General features: G+C 32.7%; 2 protein-coding genes across 2 annotated transcripts in view; both read left to right on the top strand.

Moving 5' to 3' along the window:
- Positions 1-15,838, top strand: part of LOC141480556 (uncharacterized) — a 285,808-nt gene that overhangs the window by 29,716 nt on the left and 240,254 nt on the right. The window lies entirely within an intron of this gene.
- Positions 9,528-14,272, top strand: LOC111512943 (uncharacterized). Its single transcript, XM_074170682.1, has 4 exons — positions 9,528-12,739; positions 13,290-13,453; positions 13,849-13,935; positions 14,028-14,272. Exons 1-4 carry the CDS (start codon positions 10,470-10,472, stop codon positions 14,231-14,233), a joined length of 2,727 nt encoding a protein of 908 aa, XP_074026783.1. The 5' UTR covers positions 9,528-10,469; the 3' UTR covers positions 14,234-14,272.

Below are 15,838 nucleotides of genomic sequence, written 5' to 3'. Positions count from 1 at the left end.
TGGGTTTGAATATAAAAATTAGTGAAGACATATTCTGAAATGAAACAAAAGAAAATCAAAGAGTCTTTGTTAGATGCCTATTCAGCGTTGACATTGATCCATGTCACCTTGGATTTGAAAAGCGCAACAAACACATGAATTCTGTTTTTTTTCCCCATTTTATTTGAAGTACTACATGTGATGATGCGACTATTATTAGTGAAGATACAACTTTGTGCCCTCTTGGCATCGTCTCCGTTTTTTTTTCTCTGTCGATGAATTCTGCATTCGTTATCATTAACAAAGATGTTGCTTAGTGTCATTCTGACATACTGCGCCATATTTATTTTTTCTCTGTCGATAAATTTTGCATTTCTTTTTCTTTCATTTGACGTGCTGTACGTGACGATTCGACAATTAATAACAAAAATGTGGCTTTGTGCCCTTCTGACATGTTGCGCCAGATTTGTTTTTTCTTTATATATGAATTCTGCAATTCATCTTCTTTCATTTGACATGATGTACGCGACGATCCGAAGTTTTTTCAATGATTTTCTCTTTGCAATTCTTCCTATGCTGTTTCACATTAGGCGCTCGATATTATATTTTTTATTAAATTATTATATTAAATCATTTGAAATGAGTACCCACACCGACCTGTTGCGACTAATATAGCGAAAATAGGTTATGAGGTCCTTTTGGCTTCGTAAAATGATTAACTATGTTTTTTGACATCTAAACGAATCCATTGATGTCAAAATCATCGGAATCGGACGACCGGAAGTGACCTGTTTTTGACTGATTCGAAACCTTCTCACCCTAAGGAATCCAAAAATACCATATGTTTCAGTATACGATGATTTTTCCATTTTTTTTATCAACAAATTATGTGTTTTGAATAAAACTTTTGCAATTACATTACACTCGTAGTTGTTCATAACTCAACAACTTTTAATTTCAAATATGTTCAATGATTTTCTTTAAATGTGCAATTCTTTCTATGCTATTTCACATTAGGCGCTCGATATTATACTTTTCATAATCTACAAATGAAATCATTTGAAATGAGTACCCACATCGGTCTGTTGCTGCTAGTATAATGAAAATAGGTTATACGGTCCTTTTGACTTCGTAAAATGATTAATTATGTTTTTTGGCATCTAAACGAATGCATTGATATCGAAATCGGAGGACCGGAAGTGGTCGTTTTTTGATGGATTCGAAACCTTCTCACCCTAAGGAATCCAAAAATACCATATGTTTCAGTATACAATGATTTTTTCATTTTCTTTGTCAATAAATTCTGCGTTTGGATCAAGCTTCTGCAATTGGAATAAACTTATAGTTGTTCATAACCCAACATTTTTTAATTACAAGTTTGTTGAATTTGCAATTCTTCCTATGTTATTTCACATTAGGCGTTGGATATTATATTCATTACGCCATATTTGTTTTTTCTCTGTCGATGAATTCTCCATTTCTTATCCTTTCATTTGACGTGCTGTATGCGATGATCCGATCATTATTAGTGAATATACAACTCAGTGCCCTTCTGACAGTTGCGCTATTATTCTTTGTAATAACTCATTCATTGTCACACACGCCACCACCTATCACGCTGACTACGTCACTTTCAAGCTTTTAATGTTTCCAATTTTCGCTTCGTTTCCAATTTTCGTCGAGTAGTTCACGATTAATTCCAAAACCGGCAACGCTACATTGCCCCATAAACAATGATTTATTGTACAACTGGCAACGCCGAACCTGCCATGCTGGCATGTATTGACATTTGACAGATGCAGTCTTATGAGTCTAGTGTTTACAGTGTCCTTCTTCAACCAATAGATAGTTCAGCTAGTGACTCATAGATGACTCTGTGTGTTCTATAACTTAATTTTCAAACCGGCAACGCTACATTACTCCATAAACATTGATTTATTGTACAACAGGCAACACCTGCTTGTACTAGCAACCGGTAAAACTTCGATCTCCATCTCTCTTTGCATCGATTACGTCACACGCGCCTCTCGCTCTTACACACACATGCACATCTTTACAAGAAATATTAATATTTCCCAAATCTAAGTATATTTTCCTATCTTCAATATGATAATGACGATTACATTCTACGGAAATCAAAAATAAAATTGCTGTCAAGTATAATGAATGAGTCAATTTCGGTCCCGACAAAACTAACGCTATAAATACCCAACATTCGCAGTTAACTTCAATATCTTACGATGGTGTAGAGGCTAAGGACAATGTCAACGGCGCGGACGACCCAGGTTCGAATCTCATAACTATAAACTTTTTTTTAATTAAAATCACGTGACTGAAGGGGGCCGGGGGAGCTGATAGGTTAGGTGGAGTACCAAGGGGGCCGATAGGTTAGGTGGAGTACCAAGGGGGCCGAGGGGCGGAGTTCCACGCTTAAATCGCTACTATACTCGTTCCATCCTGCGTCGATTTCGATGACGCTGATAGGTTACCCCCACTCCCGTTTGCGCCAGAACATACGTTGTTCATCTACTAACGTAGGAGTGAAATTGTGCAATTGTCACATTATCAACAGAATTATTCACCGAATAATCAAAACTCTAATAACGCAAATACTATGAAATTTTCCAAATTTCCTCGTCGTTGTACAGGAGTGAAATATAACAATTTCACTAACATTAACATTAACATTATTTTCAAAATTATTCACCGAGAATAACTAAAACTCACATAACAAAAATATTATGAAATTTCCGAAAGTTTTTTCAATTCTCCGATATACTTGTTGAAGATCATTTCAAATAATGAAGAAACACGTAAATTACGTATTTCCCACATAATTCATATACATTACAAATATTGCAGACTTTCTTCAGGAGTGTAATTATGCATCATTTACAAAATTATTCACCGAACAATCCAAACTAAAATAACAAAAAACTTTGGAGTTTTTCAAATTTTCTTCGATTTTTCGTTTCGGTTCTTGAGATCATTTAGAATAATGTGGAAACACAAAAATTCTAGTGAATCACGTATTTCTCTCATATTTACCACAAAAATTACGAAATTTCACAAACTTCCTTCAGTTTTGTGATATCCATCTCAAATTGTTAGGAATATTGTAAAGTGTAAAGAATTATGAATTATGTGAGAAATATGTGATTGAATTTAGTTAATGTTTCTAATTTATTCGAGATGATCTCGAGAAATAAATCGGAGAATTGGGAAAAATCTGAAAAATTTCAGATTAGTATTTGTTATTCGAGTTTTACTTATTCATATGAATGATCTCGTGAACAACTTGGAGAATTCAAAAAAATTTCACTCCTCTCAATATTTGAAAAAGGTTTTTAGAAATACGTGATATAATAACTATCGATAAATCTCATTTTGAGATATTTCTTCTTAACCTTACCATCTTTATCGATATAGGTGTGTGTGAAGAGATGCTTAGTGAAAGATATATATTTCTCTTTTGTTTGTGGGATGACATCAACTTTCTCTTTATTCCTATACAATTCTTTTATGAATAAATGGCAATCATAGCCACTTAAATTGTGGAAAATAATAGGTACAAAGTTAGGGATTTTGAAATTCAAATTACATTTGGAATGAGCGGCATGTGATCTTTTATTTCCTGTAACATGACAATGATCTCTACTTTGACTTCACCATCAATAAATGGTTTATTACATATACCACAAGTTCTGGCTGCAGCAAATTGTTCCTCTTCTTCGAGGGTTTGTGCATTCATTGGTATAAATGATTTTCAAATCACAAATTTATGAGCTGCATCTAAAAAAAATAAATACCTGAGTCACGTTCCTGGAATTCAGTCGTTTGAGCCACAATTACATCACGGAAAATCCATCAAAAACAGCGTTCGAATTTGAAGATTGGTCCACTATTTTATTTTGGGAATTAAATGACTTCATGTCCCTCGAATCTTGAGTCTGAAGAATATAATTCCCAAAAACTTCTATATTCACCTTAATGCTTTTATGAATCCTATGGCCGATTCCAGTAATTCAATGACATTGAAAAATGACATGTAGTCACTGGATACAACCGAACTTTCAACCCTGTACGTAGCAATGCGGCAGTTGAATGCATTCGTTATAATTTGAACACCTTCAGACAATTGAACACATGCATTATTTTTATGACTCATGGTTCTTCGGTGTCTTATGTCATAGGAATTGTCACATCACAATAATTGCAAGTATACATAGATGTTGCATTGTCTACTCTCATCCGTTTCACTGAAGGCCCTCCTTGGCAACTCTGGAACTGATGCCGACGAAGATTGTCACTACGAGTGAAAGATTTACCACAGTTACAGGAATATATTTTATATGATATATCACTAACTCACTTGATGTAAACTGACATAGCCAACACTCGTTCGCTTCTTAAATACAGTCTGATTGGGTCCGTCCAAACGTCATAGCCTACCCCACCTCTCAGCTACATGCGCCAACCCCACCTCCCAGCTGGATGCGATCACAGATTTCGATACGAACAGGCAGTGGTCGTTGCGCTCTCGTAGACGACAGACGTTAGGAAGACAGTCCTCGGCCGCCTGCGTATCACCATCGATAGCGAGGCTAGAGCGATGCGTTGCGTTACTGCATCGAGAGAGGTGAGGTCACACCGATGATTACGCATTACTCAGCCACACGTCGTGGAGTGAACATGTCGCTCTTCTACCGTTGAACGGTCGCTGATGTGACGTCACACCACTACCAACTTTGTGGGCTCACACCGATGGAACATTCATTATTTAAAGGATCTTCGAAGTATGCAGACGTATGTTTGTACACAGACAAGCACATGATGAAACCCTGTACTGTGCATTCTCACACACACACCAATCAAATTTCACTTGTCACACACACACAAAATCTCATATGGAAAAAAATTCTGAACGATCCATGCACCACATCGCCTCGATGATACTAAACAACAAAAAATAAAGCAATTAATACGTCATAGTGGTGGGGAAAGGCCCATAACCGGCTATATATATATATATATATATATATATATATATATATATATATATATATATATATATATATATATATGCAATATATATATATATATATATATATATATATATATATATATATATATATATATATATATATATATATATATATATATATGCAAAATATATATATATATATATATATATATATATATATATATTTATATATATATATATATATATATATATATATATATAAGACAGAATGAGAAAAAACCAAAAAGAGTACTTGATAAAAATAGCTGCGTAAACGCAATCGAAACATAAGTGGAACCACCTATTGGTGTGACACCCAAGTCAACTTGCCAAGTTTTTATTTGGTGGTTTGGCCAATCAACCGACAACTGCGGTAGCAGAAATTTAGGAAGCTAACCTGAAATGCCATCGGAAAACGAATCCACATATCCACATGTTTCTAGAAATGATATATGAAATCTAGAAAGGTTAATACTGCATTAACCTTCCACACCAATAGGTGTGATGCCCAATAGGCTGAAACACCTGTATACCGGTGGCTCTTAAATTGAAATCAATATGGGAATGATCAAAGAGTACTTATCTATTTATTTTTTGATTTTCATGGAATTATTTTCCAGCAGCTTGACTGCATTAACCTTAACTAACAAAAAAGGAAGCCAATCTTCTAATATCAAAGCATCGTGAAATATCAGCAAATTGTTAACGTTACTGTGGTGGACTATGTCTGTTTAACCGAATGCCTTACCACAAATTAAAAAGATTCGGAAATAACCCAAGATACTGGTTAGTATTCTCACTTGCACAAATAAAATGAAACACTTTTTCTAACGTATTCTAAAAACACTTCATTGTGAGAATTTCACTAGACAGTTTTACAAAAATGCAACACGTTATTCGCCATACAATGGCTTCCTTAGACAAATGGTAAGTACTCTTACCATGTGTCTATCTCACCCTTACCAGCATGAAGTTGCTGCATTCAATAGTATGCTTCACAGATTATTGAATATTCCACTGTCTGATAGGAATTTCCAGAAAGAGCCGAATTTGATCAAACAAATCGCGGTTAATAACGGTTATAAGGTAGATATTATAAACTCCATTCTTTCCAAAAAACTACAAATACAAGCCATGGACCTGGTCTACCCATATTCGAGATGCGATAACGTCAGTTATAGGACATTGGCATATTTGGGTGAACCAATCAGGAATACTTCCCGTTTTTTGAAGAAAGAAGGCGTGAACGTAGCTTACAGAACGAATAATAATCTCAGTAAATTTATTAAAAAAAATAAAGATAAAACTTCGGTATCCGATAGATCAGGAATATATAAGCTGACTTGTGGCTCTTGTCCAAAACTATATATTGGCCAAACAGAAAGAACATTTTAACAAAGAATTAAAGAATTTTAAGTAGTTTTGTGAATAGAAAGACCAATTCCACATTCGCAAATCACGTTTTAGCAGAAGGTCATGAGTTCAATTATGAATACAATGTGTTACATTTAGAAGAGAAGAGTTTGAAACTCAATCTTAGAATGTTTAGAAATCAATAGATTCAGGAATTCCGGTAATTTACTGAATAATCAATAATAATTGAATAACTTTCCGTTACTGAATATTTTTTCAAATGTGGAAAATGGAACATAAGCTTAGGTAATTTAATTCATTACAAACTTAGGTAAAAAATCAGATACTTGAAATTCAGGTACTTTAAATTGTAGCATGTGGTGTATATATATATATATATATATATATATATATATATATATATATATATATATATATATATATATATTTCAATATTAAATTCTACAAAAAGGATCTGAAGCTTTATATCTTCTATTAATTATCTGCGAGCGCTTTCGACAGTTGGTAGTACTGTCATCATCTGGCACTCCTCAAATTGAACTGGTCATCCTGTTGTCTGTCTCTTTATACGGTCAGAGCGTCTTAACTCAGGTATTTCAGGTACTTTAGGTGAATTTTCCTGTATTTGTTCTGCATCAGGTACTCTTCTTCGTGTTAGATCTTCTCTAGGAATGTGTATGGTTCTGTTTAATATATTGAATGTGAGATCTTGTTGTGTTTTAATTTGTACTTGTTCCTCGATAAGTGATTTATGACTGTTGAATTTATGGATGTTCAAGTTTTCCCAAATGTCCATGCGGTTTCCCTTGTTGATTTGTTTTATTAGTTTTATGTTCTCTGGTGGGGGGAAATTATGTTTGTTTTGTATGGCGAGTGTTGCAAGGTTTGATTTATATACTGTTGGATTTATGTATGCCTTTTTGTGATCATTGTACCTTTGGATCAGTTTTTTCTTGGTTTGGCCGATATAGAATTTGTTGCAGTCCGAGCATTGTATACTGTATATCCCGTTTTGGTCTTTGTCTTCTTCTTTCTCAAAGTTGTTTATTTTTTGTGTTATTTTCGTGTTCGGCTTGTATGTGATGTTGATGTTCAGTGGTTTGAAGATGTTTGTTAGTTTTTTGGTTTGGTGTCCTACGTACGTAAATGCTGTCCATCGTTGTGTTGTTTTGTCTGTTGGGGTAGCTTGATCCCTGTTCTGTATTTTTCGTTTGATTCTGTTTTCTAGTTTATCTATTGTCTTTTGGGTGTATCCGTTTTCGTTCGCTATTTGGTATATGATTTTCCGTTCTTTGTTTCGGGCTTCATTGCTGAGTGGTATCCTTAACATTCTATATATGAATGCGTTATAGGCAGCCATTTTGTGTGATGGTGGATGGTTTGAACTTGCGGGTATGGTGGAGCTTGTTTGTGTAGGTTTCCTGTATATTGCCATTTGAAATTGTGTTTTGTTGTGGTTATATCCTATGGTTATGTCCAGGTAGTTAAGTTTTGAGTTGTGTTCTTCCTCAATGCTGAAAGATAGTTTTTGATTTATTTCGTTAATTTCTTTTGTTATTTGTTCTATTCTTATTCCATTGTTTTGTGATATGTACAGTCCATCGTCAACGTATCTGAACCATTCTCCTTTTTCATCATGTGTTCTTATTATTGTTAAGATTTTCTATGGTTTGCAGGTATATTTCGGATATAATGCTAGATATTGGGGATCCCATCGCTAGTCCATCTGTTTGTTTATAAATTTTCCCTCATTATTTCGAAACTGAAGGATCAAGTTACCCCAACAGACAAAACAACACAACGATGGACAGCATTTACGTATGTAGGACACCAAACCAAAAAACTAACAAATATCTTCAAACCACTGTTTTAGTTTATGAAAAAATTGTTAAAGTATTATTGCATATCCACGGAAGATATTATTTTTCACAAAATATTTTGCTTGATAAGAAAAGGTTAATGAAATTCGTTTAATTACTTATACAGTGTGTCTACATAAGTTTCCGTAATATATAGAAAAATATTTTATTATTATAATTAAAGGGAGTAACCAACATATATCATATTTACTGACTAGGTTTGTCAGTAAATATGATTATTGTTCAAAATGAAGTACATTTATTTTCAATAATTGAATTGAACTGGCCGATACTTGATGAGAATCCATAATAAAACTCAATAATACATTTTATTGTATAATTTTCACTATAAAATATTTTACAAAAAAAACATATTATTTTAATTTTTTCGTCATTTACGAAGGTCTATAACCTTTGGATACATGAAAGTGTAACGTAGTTAATAAACTATTCTATTCTATTCTATTTAAGTTTGTACCTTCATTAATGCATAATAATATAAAGGAATATTGTTTATGTTTGAAAGACGTACGCATTTGTTTATGTGAAGAAAGAAATGCAAGCAGCACAAGGAAGATAAAATTGACCTATTCATCATTATCTAAGAATAAATATTGGAAATTGTTTTCATTATATAGGGCTATTCAAATTCGTTTCTGTACATGGGTATCTCGTAAACGATAAGAGATAGAGTGTCAGTTGAATTGTGGCAAAGTTGCGTATTTTAGAGACCTATTCAATGATGTAAAACAATCAAATATAACTCTTTATACAGGAGATATACAGGAAAAACCAAAAAATCTCAAATTATTTTTTTGCCTGTATCTTCTTTATTCGCATATTGAGAATCTGTCCACATTTTACTAATGGCACTTGATGTGGACTAGCAGAATATATCCTTGAATCTTTCATATAGGGTGTCATCTGACTTGGACCACCCCCACCTTTGAATTTTCAAGTACGGAGCTGTATTTTTTGTTGTAGTTTTGGATCGTCGACGTTCACTTCTTGCTGAGAAATTGAATTTAATTTTATATTTTGGGATGTTTTGGTAATATTTTATTATAATTGAGTGAATTATGCCCTTTTGAATTACGGCCCTGGAAATTGGTTGACCGATTTAAATAAAAACACAATAGCAACTTTCACATCTTCGTATGTACCTACCGTAGAGTTTTTCGAGAATGTTTGTTCAATTTTGGGTACCTATTCATATTTTTTCAAATTTCCGTTGTTCTGAGCGTTTTCTACAATGAACTTCGAATAGCAAAACCTTTTATGATTATCTGGAACATATCTACAAAATAAATATATTATATGAATTTTGATAAGCAAAAAAAGAAATTGATAGCAAATAATGGGCCAATAAATTGGCTTTGAAGATCACCAGATCTTACTATTTTGGACTATTTTCTATAGGAAAATAGGATTTATGCTGGCAGAAAGATAGAAAGTGTGGAAGACTTGAGATTGGGAATTTTGAATGCTTTCGTAACAATACAGCAAAAGAGTGTATCAAGGGCAATACATAATATGAAAAACGAGTTTAAAAATGTCTAAAAATGGAAGGACACCAATTCGAACATTTACTGCGCCATTGATTTTTTGTGTATATAAATTATTTCATTTCAATTTTCATTACAATTATAGTGTTCATTTCGGATGTTATGATTGCTATCATAAATGAAAAAAAAACTCTCGAAAAACTCTACGGTACATAAGGAGTTGAAAGTTGCTATTGTGGTTTTATTCAACTCAGTCAATCAATTTCCAGGGCCGTAATTTAAAAGGGGATAATTCACCCAAATATAATGAAATGATACCGAAAAGTCCCGAAATATAAAATTAAATATAATTTCTCAGTATGAAGTGAACGTCGACGATACAAAAACCACAACAAAAAATACAGGTTCGTATTTAAAAATTCAAAGATGGGGGTGGCCCAAGTCAGATGACAAGCTGTATAAAAGATTCATGAATATATTCTGATAGCCCACATCAAGTGCCAATAGCCAATGCCAATAGCCAAATGTGAACAGATTTTCAATATGTCTGCGAATAAAAGAAGGTACAGGCAAAAAAATTATTTGTGATTTTTTGGTCTTCCTGTTATCGTTTACGAGATACCCAAGTACAGATACGAATTTGAATAGCCCTCTATATTTGTTATAAATTGTCCTTAATTGCAAATCATCCAGTTGCTCTTTTTCAGAATAAATTAACTTCGATTAGTCATGAGTAAACGAACAGAAAAAATATTAAATCTGACAAGGCGTGACGAGAGTAGTCTGCTTTTTTTACCAGAATACGAAACAACAAAAGGTTTACAAACATATTATAGAAATAAAGCATTACGCCTTCTAAGTTTGCCAGCTACTGTAAAAGGCGAGCTAAAAGATGTCTATGATTTTATAGATAAAGAAGAAACAGGTGTTCAACTAGTTAAAAAACAAAACATTGAGAAACCCAATGAAAAAAAAGAAAAAAAAATAGTTATATTGGAAGATATACAAATAAAACCGCCCCTAGACAACACCAGTAAGGAAATTTTAGAAACGTATTCTCCTCTAAGAAATGTAGCTCAAAGAAAAAGACAACCGTCCGAAGAATCTAAAGAAAACTATGATATTGGTGAAATGGAAGAACCTTTTCAATCATCTGGGAGTGAGTATCTGCCTTCAAGCGATGATGAGGAAAATGAAGAATTTCCGCTTGAAAGTTATGAAAGAATTAGTAAAGCTGGAGGTAAAAGTACCAAAAAAACAAAACAAAATATAAACATCAATAATTCCTATAAGTCTAATGAAATATCAACAACTTCTACTCTGCTTAATCAAAATTTAATACTAAAAACTACAAGTAAGCACGTAGATCCTTTTATAGTCAACTTCGGTAAATTTGTAGAACCCTCTCATGTTAACGTTGAGTCACACTTAGGCCGTTCACAAGACAAAAAAACATCATGTCCGTATTGCTTGGACGATGTAACACATTTTGCACGACACTTAATTAGAAGACATTGTGATGAAGGTGCTGTTAAGGAATTTTCGTCATTTCCTCCAAATCACCACAGAAGAAAATTATTGTTAGATGCCATTCGCCGTCAGGGAAATTTTGTTAGTTCCTTATCAACTAATAATATAAGACCTGTACGAAGACCCAAGGAAGCTGAAGATGTAGATACCTCACTATTTGTTTCTTGCCCTGATTGCATGGGATTTTTTAAAAGAATGTATTTAAGAAGGCATAGAAAGCAATGTCCTGCACGATCTAACTGTAAAAATATGAAACGCGAAAATCATTTATCTTTATCACAAGTATTTACTGTATGTTCAGGTGTACACGGTGATTTTCTTGCTTCTTTGCGATTGAAAAAAGAAGTTTTTCCAATTATGCGAAGTGACGAGATTTCAAGAACTGCTATGAAAAATATGCTCATTTGCTCATATGCTGAAAGCTTGCTAAGAAAGCACAAGCGTGCTCAAATAAGAAATGTTATCTCAAATAAAATGAGAGAATTAGGTCGACTTCTTATGAGTTTGAGAAGTACAACTGGAATTCAACTACTATTCGATGCTTTAAAACCACAATATTTTGACAATATTGTCGGAGCTGTAAGAGTTATAAGTGGATATTGTGAAAGAACCAAGAGCTTTCAAGCAAGCAGTTTGGCGCTACACATGGGGACGACGCTAAAGCAAGTTTGTGACATAGCTACAAAGAATATTATAAAAAAAAGTCCTATTATATCTTGTGCTAATGCTGAAGAAAGTTTAAAAGACATTAAGCGCTTGAAAAATCTTATTGAAAACCATTGGACATCTGAGATTTCAAGCCTTGCACTGAAACATTTGAAGGAAATCAATTATGCTACTCCAAAATTGTTGCCACTCACCCAAGATGTTATGAAATTTCAAACTTTTGTAATGAACGAAGCCAATGAAGCTTCAGATGCGTTAAAGAAGAATATCGACGTTAAGTTGAACTATCGAAAACTGATTGAGTCTGTTTTAGCATTGACATTATTAATAAATAGAAAGCGCATTGGGGAAATTCAATATCTGAAAACCGAGACTTATAATTTAAACGTCAGTGAAAACCAGCAAACCGAGTTTCTAGATTGTCTTTCAACTGAACAAACGTTGTGCAAGAATTATAAAAGAGTAGTGACAGGTGGAAAAGGGAGCAGACCTGTTGCAATTTTATTTCCACCGGACCTTCAAAAATTTATTGAACTTCTTCTAAGTTTCCGAAGTATTTGTGTACCGGAATACAATCCGTATTTATTTGGTAATCCTAACACAGAGCTGTGGTTAAGTGGGTATCATATTGTGAAAAAGATGGCGACGAAGGCTAATGTAACGGACACATCTCTGTTTACATCAACCCGTTTAAGGAAACAAATTGCCACAGTATTGCAAGCAATCAGTATTAAGGATGACGAAATGGAGCAGTTCGCTACTTTCATGGGACACACCAAAAAAACACACGAATCGTATTATAGGTGATTATAAATTTCATTTTTTATCGTTTTTATCAACGACTATGTATTTAAAAATAACATATACTTGTGTTTCATCAAGTATAATGATGTAGCTTATTTAATCGTGAATAATGAATTACAATTCACAGGACACAAATAAATGACAATTTAAGTTTATTTGTATATAAATACAACAACTTAAAACTGAAAAAGTAATAATTTTTTTTATACCGTAGTGGATCGAATCTATACTTTCAAAATAGTATTTAGGGTTCAGAATCTTAATTTTATTGCGTTTCCAGGTTACACCAATATCGAGTAGTATTATATTTTTGATTTAAAAAAATTAATGTGTAATAAAACCGTTTTTATTAGGCCAAAAATATTTATTTATGCCTTTAAAACCGCTCTTATTATCTATTTTTGACATTGTTCGTATTTCGCATACTTTTCCAAAGAGAAAGTTTTGTTTTAAAATCCTCTTTTAAAAAACAGAAACTAAAGGCCAGTCTACTTGACTACATTCTTGAATGTACATACTTCTAATACTTTAACTAGTACTGTCTCGTAGGCTTCCTCAAGACTTGTATCAGACCGCAAAAGTTTCCAAATTACTTATCGCCATTAATAGTGGACAAGTAGGAAAGTATAAAGGAAAGTCTCTTGACGAAATAACTTTGTCAGACAATGAATCATTGCTGGATGAGACTGAAACAGAAAAACCTTTATTGCATGGTAAGAAATTCATAATTATTTATTTTCTTTTGAAGTACTAAAATTATTTTTTTAACAATGAAGTTTTTTAAAAATCATAAAAGTGAATTCCATTCACTTATTATTGATAATTTCGGTAGAACATCAATAGGTCAATTCATAACTAAAATATTAGTACCACAAGCGATAGTGCAATGAACATTTCAAATTTTAGTTTATTTTCAAAATTCGCCCTATTAAAAAAAATTTAGATGTTTCAATTATCAGTAATTACGTAAACTAGTATCTACAAAATATCGAGGAATTTGAAATATGATTTACTCACTATGTAAATTTAGCAGCAAATGAAGTTTATTGGATTAATAGAAAAAAATTAATATGCTGGCATGAAGATTTATATATTATATTGTTTTTAGATCGAAAACAAAATGATAGTGAAAATGAAATAGAAGAGACATGGAAACAGGAGCTCAGAGAACAAGTAATAAAAAATGCAGATTTAGGTAATTATTTATTTTTCCTTACCCAAAACTAAGAATGTTGGAGACCTAATTTACAGAACGTGGAATAAAAAATCAACTGTGTTATGTTTTAGATAAAAGGGAAAATAATATAAGAAAAGGCAAGCGAGGAAAGTGGAATTCAGAGCAAAAAAATGTATTGAAAAATGCTTTCAAAGAACACATAAAAAACAAAAAGGCTCCGAGAAAAGAAGAAGCCGAGTTGGTAATGAAAAAACATAAAGATTTATTCAAGGATAAGACATGGGCCACAGTAAAAGTTTTTGTTTATAAATGTTAAACGTTTTCTAATATACTTCAAAAATTCTAGACTTGTATCACGCTGGTATAAACTTTTTTTTAAATTAATAAGTAAAATATGTTTAGTTTTTTGCTATTAAAAAGTAATACAACTTTTTAAATTTTATTTCAATGTTTTATTAATTATATTTAGTCATTTTCAACTTCAATTATAAATATAATAGAATGTATTGAAAGTATTAACCAAGTATAATATGTAGTATATACTCTTGTACCTTTTCACATGTAGCTGTTTGTATTTTCATTTTTTCATAATTTGAAATATATTTTATTTATTATCTTGTATTATTTTCTGGTTTTTCAATTTGTTTGGTTTTCAGTCGTTAAACATTTTCTTTCTTTAAATCTGTAATACCTGTTACAGGAAATGGGATAAAGAAATATCTAATATTATATAGGTACAATGTGTTTTATTATAACACAATTTATTTGTTTTAATTCATAAAAATAAATGATTATACTAAAAACCGCATTGAATTTTGTTTTCGGAATGATATTTCTTCAATACTGTAGTTGTTCTTACTTCTAACAATATATGATTTACGCCCGATGGTATACACATAAGAATAAACTTCACGCACGTTTTCAAGCCCAGCGGTGTTGTCAAATGTCGGGCTTCATAGCGATTTGTTTGAATATAATAATTCAAATGTATAAAACGTATACACGAAAGCGCCCCCTACCGCATTATTTTGCAAACTTTTTGTATGAGTGTATGTATAAGTAGCACGTTGTGAAGCCTTCTCAAAAATTGGTCCAGTTGGGTTGAGAAGTAAGGGGAATCCAATGGTTGTTATATACTCGGGCTTCGTTTCGAAACCCGCAGTCGGGCTCCAAAACGTAGTTGCGGGCTTCTACACGGAGAGTTATTCAATTATTATTGATCATTCAGTAAATTACCCGAAGTCCTGAATCTATTGATTTCTAAACATTCTAAGATTGAGTTTCAAACTCTTCTCTTCTAAATGTAACACATCGTATTCATAATTGAACTCATGACCTTCTGCTAAAACGTGATTTGCGAATGTGGAATTGGTCTTTCTATTCACAAAACTACTCAAATTTCTTTAATTCTTTGGGAAAATGTTCTTCCTGTTTGGCCAATATACAGTTTTGGACAAAAGCCACAAGGCAGCTTATATATTCCTGATCCATTCGATACCGAAGTTTTATCTTTATTGTTTTTAATACATTTACTTAGATTATTAATCGTTCTGTAAGCTACGTTTACGCCTTCTTTCTTCAAAAAACGGGAAATATTCCTGATTGGTTCACCCAAATATGCCAATGTTCTATAACTGACGTTATCACATCTCGAATATGGGTAGACCAGATCCATGGCTTGCTTTTGTAGTTTTTTGGAAAGAATGGAGTTTATAATATCTACCTTATAACCGTTATTAACCGCGATTTGTTTGATCAAATTCGGCTCTTTCTGGAAATTCCTATCAGACAGTGGAATATTCAATAATCTGTGAAGCATACTATTGAATGCAACAACTTCATGCTGGTAAGGGTGAGATAGACAAATGGTAAGAGTACTTACCATTTGTCTAAGGAAGCCATTATATGGCGAATCACGTGT

The sequence above is a fragment of the Leptinotarsa decemlineata genome, unplaced genomic scaffold (genome assembly GCF_025532065.1).
Source record: "Leptinotarsa decemlineata unplaced genomic scaffold, Ldec_3_MD MMD2_P_RNA_scaffold_11, whole genome shotgun sequence".
NCBI lineage: Eukaryota > Metazoa > Arthropoda > Insecta > Coleoptera > Chrysomelidae > Leptinotarsa > Leptinotarsa decemlineata.
Note: the sequence above shows the minus strand (reverse complement) of the source record. Positions and strands in the feature narration are given on the sequence as shown.

Bases quoted from the DNA above. Each gene is read 5' to 3' on its own strand.
- LOC111512943 (XM_074170682.1), top strand. From the start codon at position 10,470: ATGAGTAAACGAACAGAAAAAATATTAAATCTGACAAGGCGTGACGAG. The intron at 12,740-13,289 runs GTGATTATAAAT...ACTGTCTCGTAG, and splicing joins ACACACGAATCGTATTATAG to GCTTCCTCAAGACTTGTATC. The intron at 13,936-14,027 runs GTAATTATTTAT...GTTATGTTTTAG, and splicing joins AATAAAAAATGCAGATTTAG to ATAAAAGGGAAAATAATATA.